This window comes from Dromiciops gliroides, chromosome 6 (genome assembly GCF_019393635.1).
Source record: "Dromiciops gliroides isolate mDroGli1 chromosome 6, mDroGli1.pri, whole genome shotgun sequence".
Classification (NCBI taxonomy): Eukaryota; Metazoa; Chordata; class Mammalia; order Microbiotheria; family Microbiotheriidae; genus Dromiciops; species Dromiciops gliroides.
In genome coordinates, this window is record NC_057866.1 from 74,126,037 (window position 1) to 74,152,342 (window position 26,306).

Sequence of the window (26,306 nt, forward strand, 5' to 3'; positions counted from 1 at the left end):
CCATTTTCTGCCCTATATTTTTAATAATCCTGTGAGATGCAGAAATGAAGGTATAGAGAGCTAAAGTGATTACCCAAGTTCACATGGCTGGCTAGTGATGAAATAAAGACAAGAACTCCAGTTTCCTAGTTCCTGGTTAATCCTCTTTCTCCCAGAAAGAGGTAACTCTAATAAAGAAATATATATGAGGTCTTTTTTCCTGCTATTTTCATTATTTGTAACATGGGGCCCTAGGAGTAGAGGATGGAGGGAGGAAAATAACAAAGGAAATAACTATTCTGTTGGGTAGCTTCCTTATGGGAACAACTGTAGGGAGTTTTGATGTCAAAGTAGGAATCAGCATTGTTAGTTTCCTTGGTTGATGCCTGGTGCTAATGGGGTCAAGGTCACAGGTTCAATCCCCTTAAGAGCCAGTTTGCTTTTGTGGCTGTGTTCCATGACCACAGACTGCACCCTTAACCCTGGCCAGCTGTCTTGGAAGTATATGCCATTGGTCCCGAGGGGGCCTGCATAAGGGGCTGGAGGAAGGGCTGGAGATTGGATGAATAAGTGCAAATTCATTGCCTCCATTGGGAAAACAACTTGCAGCACACGCTAATTGTGAGAGCAAATAAGCAGAATCATCTCTGCATAGGAAACATGGACAGTCTCAATGCTTAGTGTTGCGAGGGTAGTAAAGGGCAAAACTATGAAGCTGTAACCTGTTTTACTTTGTCTGCCTGCCTGCCTTCAAACAGGTGACAAGTAAGATTATCCAAAGGGCTTTTATATACTTAAGTTCTTAGAATTGAAACATACAAGTAACAGATGAGGTTTTTCTATTTCCTTCTTTGCAAAGCAAAGCTATTTCTATCTGATCTTTTAGGGGGCACTTTTAAATATTTCAAGGATATGTGTTTTCTTTCTCTTTTTAAGAGCATATATACATATATATATACATATATATACACAGAGAGAAATACATACATTTAATTAAATTATTAATATATTTAAGTTGATAATATATTTATAGATAATTAATAAGTTGATAATATATTTATAGATAAGTATCTTCATTTAATTGTGTGTTTGTATGTGTGTGAAATCTCACTGGAGTGGGTACTCTCTTCACTGAAGTAGATAGCCGTCCCCTGTTCCTTCATAGCCACTGCGTATTCCTGTGGTCAGAAACATTATCACCTGGTGGCCTGATCCTTGAATGTGGAGCCTCTCCAAAGTGAGTTAGGCTTCTTGGAGCAGAGAAGGCAACCACTCACTTGTTCCCTACTTGAAGTCTTTCCCTGTTGGTAGCAGCACCAGAACTTGTACAGGACTGGCACTGCCTTCGACAAGAACCTTCAAGGGGTACCTCTCAGGCCAGACTGGGTTTAGAGTAGGACTTTATGGTAAGAGGTGCTTCTACAACCTGCAAAAATAGAAAAGCATGGGCTAACTGTAGAGATGTCTTACAGCCTCTTCTCCCTAGCAGGTGTAGGGACCAATTTTTAATTGGGGAGTGTTAGCTCAGCGGCTCGCCACAATATTGAAGCAAGGAAGGAGACCAGCCGCCTTCCTCAAAACAGAGCAAGATTTATTTAACAAGAACGAACTTAAAAAAACACCAACAGGATCAGTAGGATCAAGGGAAAGGAAATAAAATGGGGAAAGATAAATTATATAACCTGAACAACAGCACCGCCCAGGAATTAGCTGAGAACACACAGCAGCGTCCTGTTGCCTTCCAGCTTCAAGCCAGAATGGTGAATCTCCTCCCTCCTTCCCAGCAGACCCCAGTCTGACCACACACAGCCCCCAGCCAATTGGCTGGCCGCTCTGACATTCACATGACTGCCCTCACCAGACTTCCAATCATTATAATTTTGCCAGGCCCATGTAGGCGTTGGTGAGTGGTGATGACATGAGGTGCCTGCACCATGGCAAGGGCTACAACCAGTGGGTGGAGCACCATGCCGTTTGTGGAGCCCCAGAAGCCAGTGTGCGTGTTGAGTTTTTTTTTTATTCTAGCCAAAGATGAGGTCATAAAAACCTCAAATAACAATTAATTCTTTACACAGGATATATTATAGCTAAAAAAAAATTCTATGGTATATAAAATTGTCCTGCTTGTCATGCAATAATGCACCACTAATTTTATTAATAATGTTCCCTCTAAGAAGTCAGTAGCTAGGTGGCACAGTGGACAGAGTACTGAACTTGAAGTCAAGAAGACTCATCTTCGTGAGTTCAAATCTGGTCTCTGACACTTGCTGTTTGCCTCAGTTTCCTCATCTGTAAAAATGAGCTGGAGATGGAAATGGCAAACCACTCTAGTATCTTTGCCAAGAAAGCCCCAAATGGGGTCAGAAAGAGTCAAACATGACTGAAACAACTGAAGAACTAAGAAGTCACTAGAATTCAGCAATTCATAGCTAAATGAATATATAATAAAATGGAAATATATATATATAATATACATATCTTAGGATAATAGCATTGGTATTTGATGTCTCTTTAAACTTGATATAAATCTGCCTTTCTATCCTTATCTCATACTGCTTCCCTCTTTGTGCATTTGGCCCCATTCAAATTGCAATGTTTGATATCCCTTTAAAAGATCTATGATTTTACATCCTCTATCCCTTTGCTCAGACTCTTCCCTTCATCTGGTTCTATACCTTATTTCTATAACCTCATATATAACCTATCTGGTTCTAGATCCCTGTATCTTCCCATCTGTCTTTTGAAATCCTACCCATCTTTCAATGTCCAGTTCAAATGTAACTTTCTCAATGAGGTCCTGTATGGCTGCTGTCTTAAGGAATGAACTTTCCATCCTAAGATCACACTAACATGCAGACCCTACTGTATTGTTATGTTCTTATGTTGGTCTCTTCTACATCATGATTATTGGGTAGCATTCATAATTGTATATATAGAATATCTTCCCTTGCTAGATTGCAGTAAACTCCATGAGGGGAAGGGATATGTGCCACTTATCTTTGCATCTTACTCAATACCTGGCATGGTGCTTTGCACTTAATAGGCCCCAGATAAATGGCAAAGAAAGATTTCTATATACTTTTTGTTGTTGTTGCCGTCGAGATTGGTTCTCCTTATTTTGGCAGGGCTGGAAATACATTAGACATTCATGGGCTGATCCTAATGCTGATTGGTATTGAAGTTTTACCTAGACCAATTTTTCTGACTTTGGCTGACCTGCCCCGATTTAGCCCGGTAACTTTATGACCCCTGAGGGCTCACCATATTAGCGACTACCATAGTGTGACAGTCAGCCTTAGGCCTATTGTATCTTAGACCCCCGGAATCAAGAAATCCACTGGCCTCAGATTCCCTAGTAGCAGGGAATGTCTAATGGTTCGGAAGATAAAAAGAAGGAAGTAGGAAGAAAGGGAGAAATAGTAGAAAGATAGGTGATAAGGAAGTTTCCATAGCTCATCATATATTGAGCAGTGCTTAGGAAGTTTATATGATTTAACTCTATGCTCTTATGTTATTGCTGTTATTTTTGTTTAGAATTCTACAGCAAGGCAGTCATTCAGACCATCATTATTAATTGCAAGCTGTTTTTATTTGCACTTCCAAAAGGTTTATGTGTACAGAAACATTGGATTTATGGACAGAAACTCAGTTATAATTGAAAATCTAAATCAATTTTTTCTCTCCATATGAGTAATATATGTTTAGTGGTCCCTTTGCCATGACAAATATCAGAAAATCCTCTAGTAATACTTTTTGTGAGGCACAATCCAACAAGTTGGAGGAAGGAATTTAATTCTAGAACTCTAGATGCTTCTATGACAAAGGAACCAACCAGGGAATAGGTTAACATTTCTTTTGGGGCAGGCAATACACACATCCTTATTTTTTATTAACTATCTGGAAGTAATTGGTAAGACTAAGGGTAGTGGAAGAGAGATACATGGATGCTTGTCCTGCCTTGTCTGTTACGACTCCCTTTTATGCCCTTTGTGTTCCCATCATTGTTAATTACTATCTGTCTTCTTCTTCTCTTTAATCATCATATCTATGCTCATATACTTCCTCAACACAAATACTGGAATGGGCCGTCTCTCTGATATTTGTCTATTAACATTACCCTTTTCTTTATCAAATGGCACTTCCTTCCCAAAGCTGTCCTGGGTTACCCTGGCAAAAATGATTTTCCCCTCTTCAGATTTCTTGTGTCATTTTGCCTGAAGCTCTCTGTACTTTTTTTCCAGTTATCTGTGTTTCTCATTGTTATTTGTCCCCAGTTATTTATGTATTTGTCTTTCTTCTCCAAACCCATATTAGATATTTAACAATTCCTTGAGAGTAGGCCTCTGCTGTATCTTTCTTAGTAGTCCCAGCACCTAATTCATTGTCTTGCACTTAAGTAACATTTAATAAACATTACTTCAATATGAGTAATAAGTACGATCACTCCTTAATTCAAACAGCATGGCAAAATAGGCTCTAAAGAAGAAAGAAGGATTTGGAAGCATGTATTATTACTACTTTTCCCCACTCCTTAATGCATACAAGGGAAACTACTGTGTTTCATGCATCAGATTGTTGCTAAGAAACTATCACCATTCATTCTATGACAATCCTCAAGGAAATCTAAGGTGGTTTTTTTCCAATAATCTATATTAAATGGTTTTTAATCCAGTGCAAATTAAAGCTGTCATTGAGTCAGTGTGTGTGTGTGTGTGTGTGTGTGTGTGTGTGTACATACACACTCAATACTTCTAAGTAGCCATGCTGATGAAGGCAATGCTAGAAATGAAATATGAAGTTGTCTTAGGATCATTTAACTAGACTAGGGAAGGGAAGAGTCCAAACTTGGACCAGACCAGAAGTATAGGGTGAAGTCATCATTAAAATGTAAAATGGAGAAACATTCTGAAGGAAGGGAATCAAATTCTAGGTATGTTAGGATATTTGTTATTTTCTTCAGGATTTTTTTAAACAATTGACTTTCTCTTTCTTTGCCTTCAAGTAATAAAATTATTTTGATCTGCTGGGACAAAAAACACACACAAGTGGCATAGAAGCAGTCTCTGATTAGGCCAACAGTGAGTAGAACTAGGTACAATGAGCCTTTTGTTAAGCATGTCCACAGTGAATAATCTTTATGATTTTAAGTTTTACCAGTTCTGATTTGAGTGTGCTGGCTATAAGATATAACTTTGTGGCCAACATTGGAAAAATGTGTAGATTTAATTCATCTTCCTCACCCTTGCTGCTATAAAAAGGGTTCCGATTTCTCTTACTGATATAATTTTATGCAATTTACCTTCCTTATTACTTATAAGAGTGCAATGGATTTCAAGACACATTGAAACAGCAATGTACCATACACCAGCATATCCATATGGTAACATACACAAAAAAGAAAGGAAAACTCCACTGGAAGACATAGATTGTTTCCATTGCTCTTGAAAGGAAAGCACCCAATCTCTACCAACTGCTCTGATTTAGTATCATTAAGAAAGTATAACAGCATAAGTTCTCCCATTGTCCACAGACAGGGATGGGTTTGGCTTAATAATTCAAAGGGCACAAAGTTTTGATGAACAATTTGTCTTTGCCATTTCTTTTCATCTTTAATGGAAGTCCTGTCAGACCTTAAAAACCATTAAGGCTTATATGCTGGCTTGCTTATTTGACTCAAATGACTAGCTATGCACCTGATACCAATATTGCCATCCACAGAGAATAGGATCTCATTTTGATTTATTACCAAAAGCTCCAGCCAAAATTTTCTAACTATAACCTGGAGTCTGTCCTCACTCAAGCATCCCTCAGAAACATGAATCAAATAATAAAATATTTTATCACTGCCCTTGTATAGAAGTCAAAGCTATATCAAAGACAACTCAGGAAATACTATGGAAGAATTTTATGTTGAACCATAATTACTTAAAAAGGAGGTTTCCATTTGAAAGCAATGATTTTAAGCTCCACATACTTGCAAAACCACTTTTGATGATAAGCCTATCAAGAACTTTGACATTATAATTAAGTTTCAATCAAAACTCCGTAAATTTCCATTACATAAAATCACAATGGAAAGACTAGAGATTTTTACAAGGCTATACTTTTTCATTATATTAAAAAATCTGTTTCAGATTTTCCATATGATTTTAATCTCATTTATATGTATGTATGTATGTATGTATGTATGTATATCTACACATTTTTTTCCAAATGAAAAATTGACTAAGCTTTCCAGAGATGTTGCTCTTGGCTACTAATAATGGATATGCCTAAATATTTTCATTAGTTATTTTTTCTAAACTAACTCTCTTGGCATAAATCCTGATTGTCTCATAGTTTAATCTGTGTACCAAAGATAATAAGCCTCAAATGTTAGAAATTTTGGCTAAGAAACCAAACATTTGCCAGCTTATTGTTTCTAAACTGGACTAAATATCTCGGGAGGTTAAAGAATTTCTAATGAGTTTTTAGTTCTTTTTCAAATTTGAGCCAACTGATTTAACCACACTTGTGTTTTCACTACAAAATCCAAAGTTAATAAGAGAAAGCAGAGTTAAATAGTCCAGTCTCTTGCAAAAGAATTGAGAATTAAAGTTCCTGTCATTGTTAGTCAAAACTATGATGTCATAAATTTAATGCCAAGTGATTTAGAATTTTTAACACAAATTCCAGGAATCAGAGGCCTTTTAAGGACTAAATCACAAACAATGGTTTCACCATTTTTGGCTAAAGGCTGACTCTAATAATACGGCAAAAGTATAATAGTTAAGTCAGTAGGAGAAAGACCACATGCCATTTTGCAAAGAATACTGAATTGGTTGTTAAAGTGCTGGGCTTTTAGCACCCTAAACTACCTCTATGACCTTGGTCCAGTCAGAATATTTCCTGGCCTTGTTCTCTCATTTCTAAAATAAAGTGGTTGAGCTTGCTCTGTGTTCTCCAGAGTACCTTTTCACTCTACCATTCTATGAATCTATTATTATGCTGTAAGCTAACTCTAATTATTAGTAAGGTGGTGTTGTTTTTTTCCTTTTTAAACTATAGCTAAAGAAGATTTTTCTGCAATGTCCACTCACTGCTCCAACTTTTGCTATATGGGTCAAGGAGAAAAAGTGGGTCACATGATGACTTTTCAAAAAGCTGAAGACAATGATCATATCTTCCCCAACTCCCTCCCAAATTTTCTCTTTTTCAGGTTTGTCAAGCTTCTTCCTAAAAATGTGATGTTTAGAACTAAATGCAGTGGATGGAGAAGGGTGAAATACAGTGTAACTATCACCTCCTTGGTGCTGAATTTTATCCTTTTCCTAATCCCCCCAGGTGCTAGTGAGGGCCTTTAACTCTGACTTCCTGTATAAAATATTAAGCCATAAAATCTTACTTATTCTTCTGCTTAACTTTTTAAAAAATTGTTTTCTCCCAAAATCTAGGATGCACATCAGACTACATTTGGCTCTTCTCTACCATAAACTCTAAAATAGAAATCCATCCCAAATCCATCATTTCTAATTCAGCAACCAGTTTCCTTTTTATTAATCACTATGAGGTTCGGAACAACAGTTTTTCTCATTACTTTAAAAAGATGAAATTAATATTCATGCAAATGAAAAATATGCCAACTGTTCAATTGTTTGCTTAGAAAGAGTTCCTGGAGAAATCCAAATAATGGAAAGCCTTCATCACTTTGGACACTGCATGTCCAAGCCAGGTTTATAACCAGCCTCTCAAACTTATCTCTTTCCTCCTTTTGGCCAGATAACTTGTAGCTGACTACCACCATCACATCACTTATGTTTTGTTTCCCCATCAATTCTTACCCAAGTGCTCATCACTGTTTTCCCCTGCTATGTTTTCCTGTACTTCTTTGTATAAGTAAATCTCCGAAATATACAGTACTACTCCACTATCTCCTGCTTTCCTTGTGAGTAAGGTATATACTTCAAAAAACTCTATTCTACAGTCATGAATCCCATCCCAACAAGTCTCAATGATATTCAGCATGATTAATTTACTTCCTTGTGTTAAGATCTCTTTTTCCCTTTCTTTATTTTATATTTTGTCGATTTTAAGATGTGTTATCTGGGGCCATGGCTTTTAAGGCCACACTTTGTTTTATGGATATCATCTCCTGTGAACTGTCAGGACTCTCTGCTAGTTGTCTTCTTCCTGTATTGTTAAAATCTATTATTTCAGGGTTCCGTGTTTCCTCAGTCAAAAGTCAGTTAATAAGGATTTACTGTGTGCCAGGCTCTAAATGCTGAGGCTACAACGAAGGGCAAAAAGAGTCGTTGCCATCAAGGAGCTTACACTCGAATGGAATATACCTGCTTGGCAGACTTATATGGCCAATTTCTCCCCTCCCTTCCATTTTAAGTTTAAACCCGAGTTTTTATATTCAACATTTCTAAGCAGATGTTCTTTTATAAGCCTTATCTATGTGTATTCCACCCCAGCAATGATTTAATCATTCTTTGATCTTCAGCTGAGGTCTAGAAATCCAGAGCCTATTCTTAGACATCATTTTCCAAACCAGAATGCTGTTCATTGGTCCCCTGCTTTTCTCTGCTGAAGATCCTATTTTAAAATAGCATTGGTGGGAAAAAAAACAAGGCCCCAAAGGTCTTCTACTTTTTTGTTTGTTGTTGTTTTTTTTTTTTTAATCCACAAATAAATCGCAATGAATGAGTACTGATTTTTCAGGTTAAGGACAAATCCTTTCCCTACATAACAACAACAGCAAGAACAATAATGGTTAGCAGGTATATAGCACCTACTATGCTAAGCACTTTATAAATATTACCTCTCAACAATCCTGGGAGGTAGGTGCTATTACTAATTCCTGTTATAGCTGAAGAAACTAAGGCAAACAGAAGTTGTGACTTGTACAAAGTCATAAATTTGTAAAAATCTGAGACTAAATTTGAACTCAAGTCTTCCTGACTCCAAGCCTAGCAGTCTATTCACTGCTTTTATATGCTTGAAAGTAGCCACTTTCAAGCGCATAATAATATCAGCTGACATTTTTATATCATTTTAAGATTTGCCAAGTGCCTTACATCTGTTATTATTATTCTTGATCCTCACAATAATTCTGTGAAAGAAATATCTGCTACTATTCTCAGTTCCGTAAGACAGATGAAACTGACGTTGAGAGAGTTGAAATGACTTGCCTACAGTCACATCGCTAGTGAAGATGTGAGGTAGTATTCAAATTGAGTTCTTCCTGAGTAAGATATAAATCCAGTGTTCTGGCAGCTAAGCCAAACATAAAGACAAAGACTGGAGATCAGCTAAAAAGCATTTCAGGGGGAGGGAGGGAGAAATGGGGTGAGAGAGACAGAGACAGAGACACAGAGAGAGAGAGACAGAGAATGTCTCAGCTCATAGATGAGAGTAATTTGTCTAAATAGTTTATAAGTAAATGATTCTTCAAAATGTCTGAAGATGCTAAAAGTATTTTTAAAGTAGCTTAAATACTTTTTTTTTTTTTTAGCAATCATTCATTTGCTTGAAAAACCTTTCTCACAGGTGCTACAAAAATTAACTTGGGTCCTATTCCTTTTTTTTAGGTCAGTGGACTCTGAATTATGAGATTTCACTGTACTTACTTGAAAGTTTTTGAAAAATACTAAGAAAATGACCTATAAAGAAGTTCCTAAGGGCATAATAATTTCCCTTGTCTCACATGCAGAGGAAGTTATTAGTTGGAGACATTTCCTCATCTGTAAAATGAGGAAGTTGGAATAGGTAACCTCTGAGGTCCCTTTCAGCTCTGGATCCTAAGATTCTCAGATGATCTTTAAGGAACTTTGCAGCTGTAACATTCTATAACTCTAAAGAAGGCACTAAGGGATTAGAAATCTGGATAGAATAAAAAGCCAAATCAAAAGAGGTTATATTTCTTTCATCTTTAATATCTACATGGCTTTACACTTTAGCAAAAGTATAGGCTTTGAACTGATCTCTTTTGTAGCTTTGTTGATTGATTGCTACCTAATATTTGTAATCATTCAAGACAAATGAAGGCAGCTGGGAGGTGTAAATGGATAGAGTGCTGAGCCTGGAGATAGGAAGACTCATCTTTCTGAGTTCAAATCTGGCCTCAGACATTTACTAGCTGTATGACCCTGGTGCAAGTATTAACCCTGTTTGTGTCAGTTTCCTCATCTGTTAAATGAACTGGAGAATGATATGGCAGAGTACTCCAGTGTCTCTGCCAAGAAAACCCCAAATGAGATCACAGAGTTGGACATGACTGGAAAATGACGGAACAAGACAAATGAAAACCAATGATTTGCTAATGTAGAAGATAACCAGAATAAAATTTAAACTGATCTGTCTTGGGTCATTCTTCTTTCTTTCCACACTGGGCACTGTACATCAGGCATTTAAGGTCCGGCACAATCTGGTCTCAAATTGACTTTCCCATCTTTATTCTCCTACAGAAGCCTTCCACTCAAGCCCTGATTATTTCCTCACTCATCTCTCATATACTTTTTGTGCTTTTCTGTCTCAGTGTTTTTTCTCATGATATTTTACCCACTGGAATTGCTTTTCTTCCTTTCCTACAACACCTGGCTCAAACATCACCTCCTTTGTTTTTGCTTTTGATAAAAGCCTTTCCTAACTACCTAAGACCAAAGTGTGATCCATTTCTAGTTCTAGTCTCATGTCACCAAATAGTACCAGACATTTCAAACTGGATGCCCTATCGGTATCTCAAATACATCATGTACAAAAGATAACTCATTATTTTTCTAAGCCAGCCCCCTATGGAACTTCCCTCTTTCTCTCATGAGCACAGTCATCCTTCTAGTCACCTAACGTCACAACCTTAAAGTCAAACTCAACTTTTCGTTCTCACTCAGTCCTTACAGACAGTCATTTGCCAAATCTTGACATTCCTATCTCCACAACATCCCTTCCTCTTCCATGGGTCTCCTCCCCTTAACAGCTACCAATCTATTTTAAGGTCATCACCTCTGACCTGAGTTACTACAATAACTTCCTATTTGGTCTCTCTGCCTCAAATATCTTTCCAAGCCAATATTTACTGTTTCCCACATAGCCGAAAAAGTGATTTTCCAAAAGTATAGATATGACCATGTCCTCTCCCCTATTCAGTAAAACCATAGCATCCTCTTATTATCTCCATAAATGTAAACTCCATCTTAGAATTTAAAGCTTTTCATAATTTGGATCCTCTTTGCCTTTCAAAGCTTCTCATACATTATTTCTTTCTGTGTACTCAGCTATCAACCTATTGTCCTGTTGCTCACACGGGACACTACGCCTCCCATCTCCCTGCCTTTGTCATGGTTGTCTTCCACACCTGGACTGTTCTCCCTCCTCACCTTGGCTTCTTAGAATTCTTGGTTTCCCCGAAAAGTCAGAAGTCTCACCAATCAATAAACATTTCTTTAAGCACCTACTGTGTGCTAGATACCGTGCTAAGCACCGATAATCTTGTTACAAGAAGTCTTTTCTGATCTCTTTTTTCAAAATACCCTGTATTCATTTTGTCTATACTCTGCATACCTGTATGCAGGGTTTCTCAAAACTATTAAGGCTTGAAGTTGTACTAAGACTTCTGGGACACACCCTGCATAGGTATATTTTATTTCACTCATTAGAATGTGGGATCTTTAAGGATAGGGACTGTTTTGCTTTTGTTTCCGTGTCCCCCAGACTTAGCACAATACCCAGCATATAGTAATTGATAAATACATTTTTGACGGCTTATTTATTGATTGAAGGTATGTAGCAATAACTGCTTTTAATTTAGCATTAATTATTTAACATTAAATAATCAATTTAGTAATTAATTGTATGCTACTACCCTGAAATAATTTTTGATTTTTACCTTATTTACCTTTTCAGACATTTGTGTCTTATTTCTCAAAGCATAGAGTAGTATTAACAGCATATTTGGCATCAGATTTCATATGCTAGCTCTCCTACTTACTACCTGTGTGACCTTGAAGCAGTCTCTAGGCATTTGTTCCATTAATTATAAAATGAAGAATTTCATCCAGATGATCTCAAAGGCCCCTTCTAGTTCCAAATTCTATTGTGCTGTTTTTTTTAATTCATAGAATTTTTATGGCTAGAAGACCCTTTAAGACCATGGAACAAAGAACTCCTTCACTTTAAAGAGGAAGAAAGCAAAATCCAGAGAGATGGATCTATGTGCTGAAGGTCAAACAGCCAAGCAGCAACAGAGCTGGCCCTCAAACTCAAGCCTCTAGAATCCATGTCCTTTGGTCTTCCTATTATCCCCATGTACCACTTGTAAGCCCCTGGAGGGCAGAGACTGTATTTTACATTTCCTTCTATCCCCTACAGTGGCCAACCTAGCATTTTGTAGAAAAGAAGGTTTTTCATCGATATTTACTGAATAACTTTTCTAGTGTCCAAGAGTTATCATGAACATTAGAATTTTTTTAAGCAATTAATGGTTCTTCTGTAACATGAAAACAACTTAGCATGGAAGAATACCCAGAATTCACAAAACCATACACTGAAGGGAGAGAAGAGGCTGAGAATGGAAAGTCTGGATTACATTAGGAAAGTCAGAAGGTTCAATTTCAACACATGAGTATCCATTTATTACCTTACCTGGTATCAGAGAATGACAGGGCCCTGGAATCTCTAGAATCAGGGCATAAGTGGTAGAAGGGTAAAAGTAGAAGAGGAAGAGTTTGTTAGAGGCCACATGGATGAAGAAGGTTTTTTGGTCAGGGAGGAGATGTTTTATGTTAAAAAGAAAACCAGAATAATTTTGTCGGTTCCCCTCCTTCCTCCCAATTTTAAAAGACATCATAGTAGTTGCCAAAGAACAATGGGATCTTTTCTTTAATTAAAATGAATCACATTTGAATAACTTAGGTTTTCTCCTTACAAAATGAGATCCCAGAAGACAGTTGCTATGGTTATTGAAAAGGCCAGGCTTTGAGGCCCACTAAGCATGAAAGAAATTACTAACCACAGTGTATCAGCCTGCCAGGTTATACAAAAGAATTTACAAAGAATTATTATTTTTCAAAGAATTATAATTTACAAGAATTATATTTTACAAAAGAATAGTGATATCTTGTTGCATGACAATCTTTTATAAATCGATCGGCAATCAATACAAAATGTACCTTGGCAGGTAAATTTTTTGGATGGTGTCGTGAGCAATAGTTTGTCTGCCATTTCTCCAGGACCAGTACATCGAGCAATTCCAGGTTCTTTGTATTCTGATTTGACCCAGTCTGATAACCACTGCATATTGCAGTCACAGTAGAGAGGGTTTGCACCAATGGCTCTGAGAAAGAGCAGAAAAACAACAAGAACAAGACAAAATATATTGGCCTGTGTTTTTTTTTTTTCATTTCATGAAGTCAATCAAACTGATAACTTAATAGAACATCTCCATAGTTTTTAGACACTCCACACTCAATAATAGCCTACATTTCTATGAAGGCAATAATAGAGAAGGAAATAATTCACATTTCTATAAGGGTAATGTTTACAAAGCACATTGTGGGAGGTAGTATAAGGACTGTTATTGATATTTCCCAGACAATGAAGCTAATTAAATTCTTTAATCAAAAGGCAGAAATAACTGAGCTATTAACTCCTAAGAGGTTAAGGAATTTGCCTACTATCAAGTGTCAGAGATGAGATATATTTTCATATCTCAACTCCAAGTCTAGCCGTCTAACTTAGAAGAAAATTGAGACATTTATATGTAGTCCTTATGGGGATAAATACTCAATTTCTTATTTCATTAGTATAAGGAACTCCCAAGTTAGGGAGCTCTTCCTTTTGGTTTAGGCTGGTGCCTTCTTTGCAACTCCAGAGTCTTAAGAGAGTTTCCATGGGCACCATTAGGTAAAGTGACTTGTCCAAGGTCTTATGGCCAGTATGTGTCAAGGCAGAACTTGAATTCAAGTTTTCCTGGTTCTAAGGCTAATTCTCTTTCTATTATGCCACACTGCCTCTTGCAAGTAGTAACTACTTGAGGTCTATGTATATGACACTTAAAGACTTAGCACTAATATGCATTTGGATATTTTCAGATAATTTAGCTGAGATTAAAATCCATATACAAGACAGACAGCTAAGTGTAGTGAAAAAAAGGATTGGGAAACAGGAAATATTAGTCATAATTCACAGGATTATGCATTGATTATCTGTCTGATTAGGGCCAAATTATTTAACTCTTTTGAAACATGATTTATCTCTGTAGAACGAGGGGGGCAAGACTATAAAACCTCTATTGTCCATCCTAACTCTATTCATTGATTCTTCCTCAAAAGCCAGGTTATAACAAAGTGTAAAAATATCTTAAGCAAATACTAATTCCTATGGTTATAGTCCAGGCCAATGGCCTAACAGGAAAATAAAAAAATAACAATTCTGAAACTGCTTACTTCCCATTACATCAAATGAACAACTTTCAATATTCATTTATTTTTTTTTTATTCTTTCAGTTCTGGTGACTCATTTAGAAAAATTTCTTACCAAGACTTCCAACTAGTTCAGAAAAATATGCATAGTTGTTTTACAGTCTGATAAACATAATTCTCATAGATATATCAATAGAAAGTCTAAAGTTTTGGGACAACTATAATAATGTATAACTCATATAAGCAAGCTTTAACCTTAAGAATTAAAAGTATAGGGGCATCTAGGTGGCGGAGTGGATAAAGCACTGGCCCTGGATTCAGGAGGACCTGAGTTCAAATCTGGCCTCAGACACTTGACACTTATTATCTGTGTGACCCTGGGCAAGTCACTTAACCCTCACTGCTCTGCCCCCCCCAAAAGTAATTATTTTGGGGGCAGCTAGGTGGCAGTGGATAAAGCACTGGCCCTGGATTCAGGAGGACCTGAGTTCAAATCTGGCCTCAAATACTTGACATTTACTAGCTGTGTGACCCTGGGCAAGTCACTTAATCCTCACTGCCCTGCAAAAAATTTTTAAAAAGAAAGTATATAAGGTAACATAATTGTGACTTTGAGCTCTCAAAATAGTAGCTAGCGCTGGGATAAATTTGCCACTGAATTACAGAATCTCCAAGTTAGAAGGATAATAGAGGCCATTTCATTTGATTCATACCAAAATTCCTTTTACAGCATACCTGAGAGGTGGAACTTACTACTTCCTGGGGTAGCCCCAATCTTATTTTGGAGAATTCTAACTATTAAGTACTTTTTCTCTATAACAAACATTTTTTTTCCTTTTTGCAATTTCTACTGCATATTCCTATCGCCATCCTTTGGGATGAAGCCAAACCAGTCTACTAATTTCCAACATGAGAGCTCTTTAAAAGGATATCCTCTTCCCCCTAACATCTTCTCTCCTTCAAACTAAACACATATAATTCCTTCAACCCATTCTCATATTGCCTAACCTAAACATTTTTCACTATTATTGTTGACCTCTTCTGGACCCTGTCTAGTTCATCAACGTCCTTTCTAAATGTGGAACCCAGAACTGAACACAATACTTCAGATGTGGGATGATGAGCAAAGTCTCTCTTCTTGCCTATTCATCTTTCGCAAAGCTGCCATGATAATACTAAAAACAAAAACAAAAAACAAGTTTCTGACCATGCCCCCTGCATTGAATTTTCAGACTCCCATTTGGAAACTGTGAGCACAGTAAGGTTGATTCTGGTATTCTGAGGATTTATGCCATATCTTGTTGTTTTTATTTTTTTTTCCAGGCCAATGGGGGTTAAGTGACTTGCCCAGGGTCACACAGCCAGTAAGTGTCTGAGGCTGGGTTTGAACTCAGGTTCTCCTGAATCCAAGGCTGGTGTTGTATCCACTGCGCCAAATAGCTGCCCCCAATTTATGCCATATCTTAATAAAACATGGTAGATCAGAATATGGTATTTTAAATACCTTTTTTTCCTTCATATTTGGGGTAATATTCCTAGGCCTAGGGAAGATAAAAAATAAGTTCTGTTTTACTTAATATGAGATTATCTATACATGATATTCTACCATATTTTAATTTATAGTTTTTAAAAATCTGCTCGATCTTAATCACTTTCTCTTACATAATTAATCAACCATAGGTTCACTTGTAATTGGCAGACTGAAAAACATCTTTTATACTAAAATGGCCAGACATATCTTTTCAAGTCATCTGAGTGCTTATCATTTTTTGAGAAGACACAATATGTTGAGATTTTAGGCAGACAAGTTATATTTTTTCAAACACAAACAAAAGAGAGACCTCAATGTATTTAAATAGTCTTTAAGGTTCTTTATGGAAGAACTACTCACAGATGTGATAAGGAGGAAAGATCGTTGAAAGCTCCTTCAGGTACAACAGAAATGTCATTTCCATGTAAAGATCTAAAGATAAGAAATAGAAAAATAAATCCTTCTATATTTCTTTGAATAAGTAACAAGACATCATTAAAAATCATGTTTTTTAATGTATGGTACATAATCTAACAAAATGAATTTATAATTGACCAAAACAGAGTTTCTTATTTTTATGGCAGACTAAGATGTTCATTTTCCCCCCTTCCAAACATAGCTTAACACTCTCTCTGTCTTTCCAACTCCCAACCACTCAGGAAAGGAATTAATAAGACAAATTACTAAGGACATTATTAGTAAAATGAGCTGCTTGCAGAAGATGACATTTTATTAAATGAAAGATTCTTACAGTAAACGGAGAGACTTCAACCCATCAAAGGTCCGAGCGGGTATACATCGGAGACGGTTGTAACTAAGAATTCTGAAAATATATATGATAGTTTTTGTCATAGTAATAAAAAAATGAGAAATAGAAAATAACTAAATGCAGTTCCTGTATCCAAAGCAGTTAGGAAAATAGGTATTTCCCAGGCTTCTAAATTGAATAAGATTTTATTTTTATTTTTATGTATCTATTTATTTTTGAGTAATATTTTAATTCTTTTCTCCTATTACTTGTCTACCAGCTCTCAGTTTTATCCAGAATGACTTGGACATTTTTGAAACTCAGTTTTACAAGTTTGAACTTACAAGGTCAGTAGCTGTGTCATGTTGCTGAAGCTCTGATTAGAAAGTGTGCTGATTCGGTTGTTACTTAGATCTCTACAAAAAACAAAACAAAACGCAGAAACAGTCATTTGGAACACAGCAAAAATCTTAAAATGCTAGAAATAGCTGGAAGAAAAATGGTGTTTTGTTAGTAGGAATGGTCAAATTATTACTCCAGACTTCCTGAAAATTTAATTAAAAAAACAAAAACCTAAATTTGATAAATGAAAGTACAATCAATTTTTAAAAAAGGGTCATTGAACTGATTACTTTGCTACCTTAAAACATAGGCATATTGTGTCCAAATATATAGTTATGTTCAAAATATAGACTTTGATATAAATATCATATCATATATCACTCCAATGAAACTTGCATCTAAGGGAGAGCAGTACCTAAAAAGGAAAACAACAACAATAATAACAACAACAACACAATCCTAGGTTCTAACTGTTGTGGCTATCATCCAAGATCTCAATGTACTTTACATTTGTTGGACTTGATAGTATTCTTCTAAAAACAAATAAGTCTCTTACATGCACCATTGAGTTCAGAGCAATAGTTTTCAAACTGATTAAGTGTAACTCCTTATTTTTAAAGATCAAGAAAGCAAGCCTCAAAAACAGTGAATTGATGTTTTTTAAGGTCACAATGAGATTAAATGCCATGTTCATGATTTGGGCTTAGGTCTTATGGAAGATTTGATAGGACAGACAGACAGACAAACAGACTCCATCAAATCAATTCCTATTATTTTCTATATGTTCTGCAAACTACTTATCTTTGAAGATCTTTTTTCTCAATTATAATTACATTTTCCCCATTCAAACAAATCTGTTCATATTTCTTCAAAATGTTATTTTCAATAACAGAATTATTGGCTCTCAGAATCAAAAGGTACCTCAGGTATGAGCTAATTCAACATATATCCAAATAGGAACCCCTTGTATAACATCCATTACAAAACTACATTTAGTTTATACTTGATGAACTCTTGGAATGGGAATCTGCTCTCTATCCCTTTGCAGCCCAGCTTATACTTGAATAACTGCTGGAATGGATAACTCTTCTCTCTCTCCCATGGCAGTCCATTGCCATCTGGGTGGCTCTAATTGTTAGGAAGGTTTCCCTGAATAGAATGGGCATCCGTCTCTGTAACTTCTATTGGTCTTAGTTCTGTCTTTTAGAAGTTTGAAAAATCCAATTTTTCTTTCATGTAGAAGCCCTTAAGTTACTTAAGATAACTATCAATTGATAAAACCTTGAAAATTATTTTGACATATTTGCGCAGATCCACAATAATTCCACCAACCTCACCCTGAAGAGTGAATTTTTATTTAGCTATGAAACATATTTCCTATTACCTAGCCATCTGGCATTTACTTTCATATAAGCACACTGACCCATCATAAATCTTTCAAATTCTTGTAGAATTCTATAGAAGTAAATTAAAAAAAAATGTTAACAGCCTAGTGCCTTAACATCAACCATGCTTATTACTCTAAAGCAGTGCCAATCAAAATGGTGAAATTACAGTTGCTCTTTAAATATTGTACATATAATTACCTAATTTTTTAATATTTAGATATTTCATTTTAAAGCACAAATGATAAATCCAAATACAAAATAGAGTAAACATTTTATGTGACCCTGTTTGACTTAATAATATTACCTAAAAGATTATATAATTCAATATTAAACTAGAGAGAATGATATATCAGTAGGACATTACCATAATAGGAGAAAGAATGAAGTTTTCTTGTAATCCGTGCTATAATTGTGACAAGCTTATTGGAAGACTAGATTTTAAAGAAGAAATTCTAACAGAGAACCTTTAATTAACATGACAAAAATGTCCATAAATTTAAAATTTGATAAATTAAATCAATAATAGGGTCAGCAGACATAATCAGCCTTGTTGAGAGATTCTTACTAGTGGCATGGTCGTGGACAAGTCAATTAGCTTCTGTGAATCTTGGTTTCATCATCTGTAGAATATCAGCAGTGATAACAGGCAACAGCAGTAATACTCATAAGATTACTATGAGGATTACAGAAGATAGTCCATGAAAATGCTTTGTAACTGAAAATATCATATCATAGGTTCAGAGATTTAGAGGTGAAAAGGATCTTTGAGGCCATTTAATTATGCTCCTCATTTTACAAATGAAGAAACTTAGGCTTAGAGAATTTAAATGACTTTTCCAGAGTCACATAGAGAGGATTTTAACCTTATTCCTGGTCTCCAAAGTTGGTGCTTTTTCTACTACTTCTCCTGGTGGTCATTATTTTTCTATATAAAAGGACCTCTTCTACAATATTTGATGAGATCAAGAATAAATTGTATGTTTTTTTAAATGAGATCTCACAAAAAGACTATTCTTTACCAGTGAAAGTTTTAGATTTTTATTACCATTTATAGGATTCTATGTTTATCCAGAAAAGACATCACTGTGTTTGTGTTTCCCCAAGAATTGAAGGAGAACCCCTGCTCTAGGAGTATCATATTCTGATATATATGTATATATATATATATATATATATATATATATATAAAACACGTTTCAAGATGTGGCTTATGATCCAGAACTTAAATGAGAGAAGCTAGAGGCATCTGTCTGTGAAGGAATTATATTTTCTGAAAGGTTCACAGCATTTTCTACAATTTTCTCCCTGTCTTTCTTCCACTCCTACCCCCACCCCATTTCATTAAACAGAACGGAAAATCTAAAGAAGAAAAATATTGGGAAAAATGGTACTCACATAAGTGTTAAATGTTTGAAGTTAGAAAGATCCTTGGGAACCAGGGTAAACTGGTTCCCATCCAAATACCTAAATAAAAAGAAAAATACATTATTCATGTTAAAATAACAGCAGTGTCAAAATATATTAGCTTAATGATATTTCATTCTTAATTGAGGCCAGGGATTACACAATTTAACTTCATGACAACATGTGCTTCAGTGGGGATCCATTACTTAAGGGTGAAGAAAAGATTACATCTGTTAATCAGGTTGTGTGTGTGTGTGTGTGTGTGTGTGTGTGTGTGTGTGTTAAACTTGGGTCAAATTTATCCAGCTGTGGACAGATTAGTTGGTTCATTTCCCCATAGTTAACTTAATAGAGTCAAGCACCTATGTATTCACATGACAATTAAGATTGTCCCAGTGAATTTAGTCAACCAAATGTTTTGCTCACCAATCCTATTGCCTGTGTTCACAGTCTGATTTCAAGGACACAGTAACTATTAATAGAAGCTTACCAATGAATATGAGATTTATTATACTATTCTCATTTGCATATACACTGATAATCTTAGGGACTATGACACTGTAACTTAAATCAGAGACGATCTCATTTAGGGATGGTTTGATGTAAACAGAAGGCTTCTAAGATTTCTTTCATCCCTCATCTTAAAGACAAGGAAACAGCCTTAGAGAGCGTGAGTGGCTTGTCCAATGTCATATAGAGAGTAAATAGTAGTGCTAGGATTCTGGCTCCAAAACAATGCTCTTTCAACTCTCTCACAGCTCTGATAGACTTAATTTTACTTTAATGTAATAAGGATTCATTTTCTTTAGATTGTGAAATTTTATAAATGCCTGCTTAATTATTAGTAATGTTAATAGGTGATGGCAAATCACCATAGTTGAACATTCAACAATGCAACCTGAAACTTGTCAAATACGCAAAGAAAGCCTACACATGGGAAAAAATAGTCACATAAACAAGTACATTTGTGTGTGCCATGCCCTGTCAGAGTAAAGCAAAATCAAAGGAAATATTGAGGAAATTTTAGCCTAATCTTCATCCAGAAAATTCCTATACCAATGAAATAACTAGTCTATTTCCTATTCTATCCTTCAAACTATAAAAAAAATAATTAAAGATAAAATTAATGCAAAAAGAAAATCCATTTCTACATCTTGGTCCAAAGGCCGCAACTTCTCCCACAATCTGTTCTTTCTTAGAGTATGGATGTTGAATGATGCAGATATTTTGAACAACAGAAGCCATCTGGCTTTGAATGTGTCTACAAACAGTTTCGACATGCTGGACATGTCATAACTCCTACTTCACTGTTGTGGAAAAGTTGTAGAGCAAAGGTTGAAGCTGGTATATGTTTGTTTGGTTTTTTTAATATACGGAGGAGTAAATGTGAGAAGATTCTCAAGATAAAAATTTGATCCCAGTACTTAAAAATGAAAACTGTTATAAAAACAACATAGAAGATGTTGAAACCCACAATAGATATTTGTATAAAAATGGGACATCAGTCATGATGCCTCTTTAGCCCCACATAAATTTTCTGTTCTTTGCCTAGTACTTCTTTGGCATTTTTTTTCTTTTCTTCTGTTCTTTCCCCATGTCTCTGTGGGTTGAATCCACTAGAGGGAGATAGGATCACATGTACTTGAGAGAGAGAGAGAGGTATTTTGAGTCTTAATAAAGATCCTTACTGGAAAGTCAGAAATATCCAGTATGTGATATCGCTATCTAGATGTCAAATGATGTTAAGGGGAAATTATGAGACAATGATTAAAAATAATAGCAACCATTTGTTAAAACGTGTCTAGAAATATCTACTTAGATTTGTGCCATATCATGTAAGGGTTTAATATTATTCATGCTTATATGTTCCTCACAGAAAGGATTTTGTTAGTGGAGTTTGATTCTGCTACAGGAATAAGTTGCTTGAGGATAAAAATTCATGTAAACATATGATTTTTTCATGACATGCACTTCTTTTGACATGTACAAAATATTCTAATAGAAAGCAATATGTTTACTTTGTGCAGAAACATTATTAGTATATAAGACAATCAAAATAAGTACATGGTGAATAGACTTAAATCATCTTCAATTTCATGTATATGCATTCAGCAAATATTTATGGAATGAATGAATAAACGCATTAATGTCTCTAAAGCTGATGTCTGTCCTTTTGGAAGGAAGTCCCCTGGTGGAGGATGGTGCAATGAGGGGCCCACTGAAGCCCTGGTTAGAATAGGTCACTGCTTATAGACATACACTTCCGTCACTTAAGTGCTCAAATTCAGGAAGAAACATTTGAGAAGAAATGCATGTGCACTGTAGCTACTAAATGGTTATTTCGGAGGACTGGAAGGTATTTTAAGGCATAATTATTTAGGCAATTATTCATAGTTGCAATTAGTAAAAAAGGAAGAAGTCATGAAACCTTTAAAGGAATGGAAATGAAAGATAGTTAAGGGATTTCCTTGTGTTATTTTTTGCTTATGGTTATAGTTGTTGCTTGTCCTTAATTCTATTTAAGGACCATGACATGGGGAGATGATGTCATGACTTGCATAGGCAAAATTCATTGGAGTGGGGAAAGCACACTGGCTCTAGAGCTAGAAGACCTGGTTCCAAATCCCACTTTCCATGATTACTGCCTCTGTAACCTTGGATAAGTGACTTACATTCCTTGGACCTCTGTTTCTTAATCTCTCTAATGAGGGGTTTGAACTAGATAGCTTCACAAGGCCCTACCCTCTTTAGATGTAGGATCCTAGAAAACTCTAAAGGAAAGGTCAAATGCAAACCTACAGAATTATAAATGAAACAAAATGGAATCCAGTTATTAAGTGACTCTTTTGGATCACTGTATTTTATCTTAAATGACTTAAGTCAAAAACGGTGTTATGAATGAAAAGAAAAAATAGGTGCTATAAGTGGGTAGGCTGTTCTTATATAACAGGATGAAACCCTTGAGAGCTAGAAAATACTTTAAGGATTATCTTTAGTCTGACCCTCTCGTTTTCTTTTATTTTTTGCTTGGCTGTGTGATTTCACCAGGAGCTCTCCCTGAGAAAACTTCCTCTACCAATGGAGATTTGCAACTGTGCTGAAACTGATAGTTCTAGAGAATTATATGGGGAATTGGGTTACACAGGCAGTAAGCATCAGAGATGGGGTCGGAACTCAGGTTGTTCAGATTCTGAGGCTAGCTCTCTAATTACCATGACAAGCTGACTCTTTTATCAAAGTTTATTTTGTAGTTAGTTTCCTGGTGCCTTTTGCTTTTTTATATAATGTTAACTTATTTCCTGATACACACCACTTTTTTCTACCCAGTAAGTTAAGCCTTCCCTTGTAACAAGGATTAAAAAACAAGAGTTTGGCAAAACCCACCACAAACTGACCACATATGGCAAAACATGGAACATTCCACATATATCATCCTCCACCTCTTCAAGGAAGGAAGAGGGGTGAAGTTAGGATCATTCTCAGCTCATTTCTAAGCTTGATCATTATGATTACACAATATTTGATTTAGTTTTCTTGTTCTTTCCATTTCCATTTTTGTATTCTTTGTGTGTATTCTTTTCCTTAAATTCCTCCATTTTATAGATAAGAAAACAGAGATCCAGACAAGGGAAGAGACTTGCTTTATAACCTCTGTAAGAGAAACGGCAGAACTAAACATAGTGTAGTCTGAAGGGATTGGGTTTGGATAGGGGGCACAGAAGAATTATCCATTCTTTCTCAGGGAAGCTCTATCTTCCTTATTAACGCCTGACTCCATTAGCTTTCTTGCTTACCATTATGAACCCATATTGAACCTCTTGCAGTCCACTAAATCTCCCAGATCTTTTTCAGATAAATCAGTGTCCAGCCATGCCTCCTCTGTCTTGTTCTTGCAAAGCTGATTTTGTGAATTAAATGTAATACTACATTAATGCCTACTAAATTTGATTTGATTTGATTTTTGACCCAATAGGCTAGACTGTCAAGATCTTTTGAAATCCTGACTCTGTCATCTGGTGTGTTAGCTGCTGCTCTTAGGTTTGAATCGCCTGCAAATGTGATGGGCATGCCACTTGTGCTTTCATCTAAATCCCTGATAAAAGTTTTAAACAGCACAGAGCCAACCGAAGATCTCGGGGGTAATCCACTGGGGCCTTTCCAACTGACATCAACTGATTAACAACTCTTCTTTTGGTTCAGTCATTCAATGGGTTCTGAATTTACCTAACTGTACTGTCAGTCAGTCCCCATCTCTTCATCTTTTCCACAAGACTGGCAGGAGAGAATATTGAATGCTTTACTAACATCTAGGAAAACTATCTGTGCAGCATTCCCCTTATTTATTCAACTGACAAAATCACTTCTGTTTCTGCCTTCACTCTAGTTCCCAAAGTATATGTGTGAATGTCTGGGTGGCAGTAGACAGGAGACTTTTGATTTTATTGGTGTAGGGAAATCCCAGTGAGGAAAATCCTTTTACCAGAGCAGATCTGGAACTGCTCTGCAAAAAATAGCCCTGGAGAGTTGGCAATGAGGACACATACAAATACACACAACCATATTATGGACATCAGCCTTATCCCACTCAATGAAACCTATGATCTCAGACAGGTCTCCTTTTATTAGCACCTCTCTCTCTCCCTTATATCTAAAGATCATACATTGTAGATCTCTGGCTCTAAAGGGTCTTGTAAGTTATTTAGGATGACTGCCTCATTTTACAGACAAGAAGACTGAAGCCTAGAAAAGTGAAGCAATTTGCCCAAAGTAGGCTGCTAGGTAGTGGAGTGGATAGAGATCTGGGCCTGGAATCAAGAAGACTCATCTTCCTGAGTTCAAATTTGGCTTCAGACAATAACTAGCTAAGTGACCCTGGGCAAGTCACTTAACCTTTGCTTACAATAATCCACTAGAGAAAGTAATGGCAAACCACTCCAGTATCTTTGCAGTGAAAACCCCAAATGGGGTCACAAAAAGTCAGACACGGCTGAAAAGGAAAACAAAACAAAAAAACTGAACAACCACAAACCTGGCTAGTAATGCTAGTCCACTCTCTGTTGATTATCTCTATATACTGGGTATATAGCTTGTGGGGACATTGCATGTTGTCTCCCGTCATCTTGTGAGATCAATATTCTTGAAAATAGGGACGATCTTTTGCCTTTCTTTGTATGCCCAGCACTTAGCATGGTGTCTAGACCATAATAATTGCTTAATAAATGTTTACTGACTACCTGACTGAAGGTGAAGATCTGAGATTTTACCCTACGTCCCTTGATTCCAAATCCAGGCTTCCTGTTACCCATACTTTGTGCAAGTGTAGATAGAAGTTTGAGGTGATATGTTTTATTATCGGGTCCTCTCTACTACTAGCCTTCTTTCTACATTGTTGCTACTTTATACTATCTGACTTCCTGGCTATAATTAGGAAGTTTTCCTTCTTTCTTTTTATTTTAAGGACCTTCTGATAACATTTTTAAGACCTAGGAAAATGCATTTTTATCATTCCTATCTAGGAAACTTCCCTTCCAAATTTTATTTTCAGACAGCATCTTCTTATAAATTTAAGTCATCGGGGGCTGCTAGGTGGCGTAGTAGATAAAGCACTAGCCCTGTATTCAGGAGGACCTGAGTTCAAATATGGTCTCAGACACTTGACACTTACTAGCTATGTGACCCGGGACAAGCCACTTAACCCTCATTGCCCCACAAAATAAAAATCAAATCAAATCAAATCAATTTAAGCCATCTGACTAAGCTTGTGTGAGGATTTCTATTATAGGGCAGCTAGGTAGTACAGTGGATAAATTACTGGCCCTGGAAGGCTCATCTTCCTGAGTTCAAATCTGGCCTCAAACACTTACTAGCTATGTGACCTTGGACAAGTAACTTAACTTTGTATCAGTTTCCCGATCTGTAAAATGAACTGGAGAAGGAAATGGCCAACTACTCCAGTGTCTTAGACCAGAAAATCCCAAGTGAGGTCATGAAGAATCAAAAGCAACTGGAAAACAACTTTCCATTATACTATATGACATTATAGTAATACATAGCTAACTGGTCTAACAAACGACAACACCCTGTTGACAGTGTGGGTTTTCTTGTGTTCCTTCATTCCTTCACTGTTTTTACTTAATATGTCTATGTGAAACCAAGGAATTCCATTTTATTGCTACATGAAGCCTCTTTGGTTGTATCCAACTCAAATTGTTATAAAAAGCTAAGAGAAAATATGATGAGCTTGGAAATTGAGGAAAGTATGAGGCTTACTTACAGTTCAGTGACATCTTTTGGTATTCCCTTTGGCAAGGCTTTAAGGCCCTTGTTACTACATCTGACCACAGTATCAAGGCAAGTACATTCTGCTGGGCAGCGGGACAGTGGAGAACAACTGTTGTCATCATTTCCTGATTTGCCAGAGGAAACACAAATATGCCCAGTTTTATATCTTCAAAAATGACTTCACAGCCAGCAGGGAATTAATCTGCTTAATTCTATTTAACAAACACCATAGT

General features: G+C 36.2%; 1 protein-coding gene across 1 annotated transcript in view; it reads right to left on the reverse strand.

The window, feature by feature from the left end:
• Nucleotides 1–26,306, reverse strand: part of SLIT2 (slit guidance ligand 2) — a 412,300-nt gene that overhangs the window by 70,897 nt on the left and 315,097 nt on the right. Inside the window, 6 exon segments of the mRNA XM_043972009.1 lie at nucleotides 13,128–13,291; nucleotides 16,270–16,341; nucleotides 16,661–16,732; nucleotides 17,002–17,073; nucleotides 19,783–19,851; nucleotides 26,066–26,198. Of these exon segments, the coding sequence (XP_043827944.1) occupies nucleotides 13,128–13,291; nucleotides 16,270–16,341; nucleotides 16,661–16,732; nucleotides 17,002–17,073; nucleotides 19,783–19,851; nucleotides 26,066–26,198 (582 nt within the window).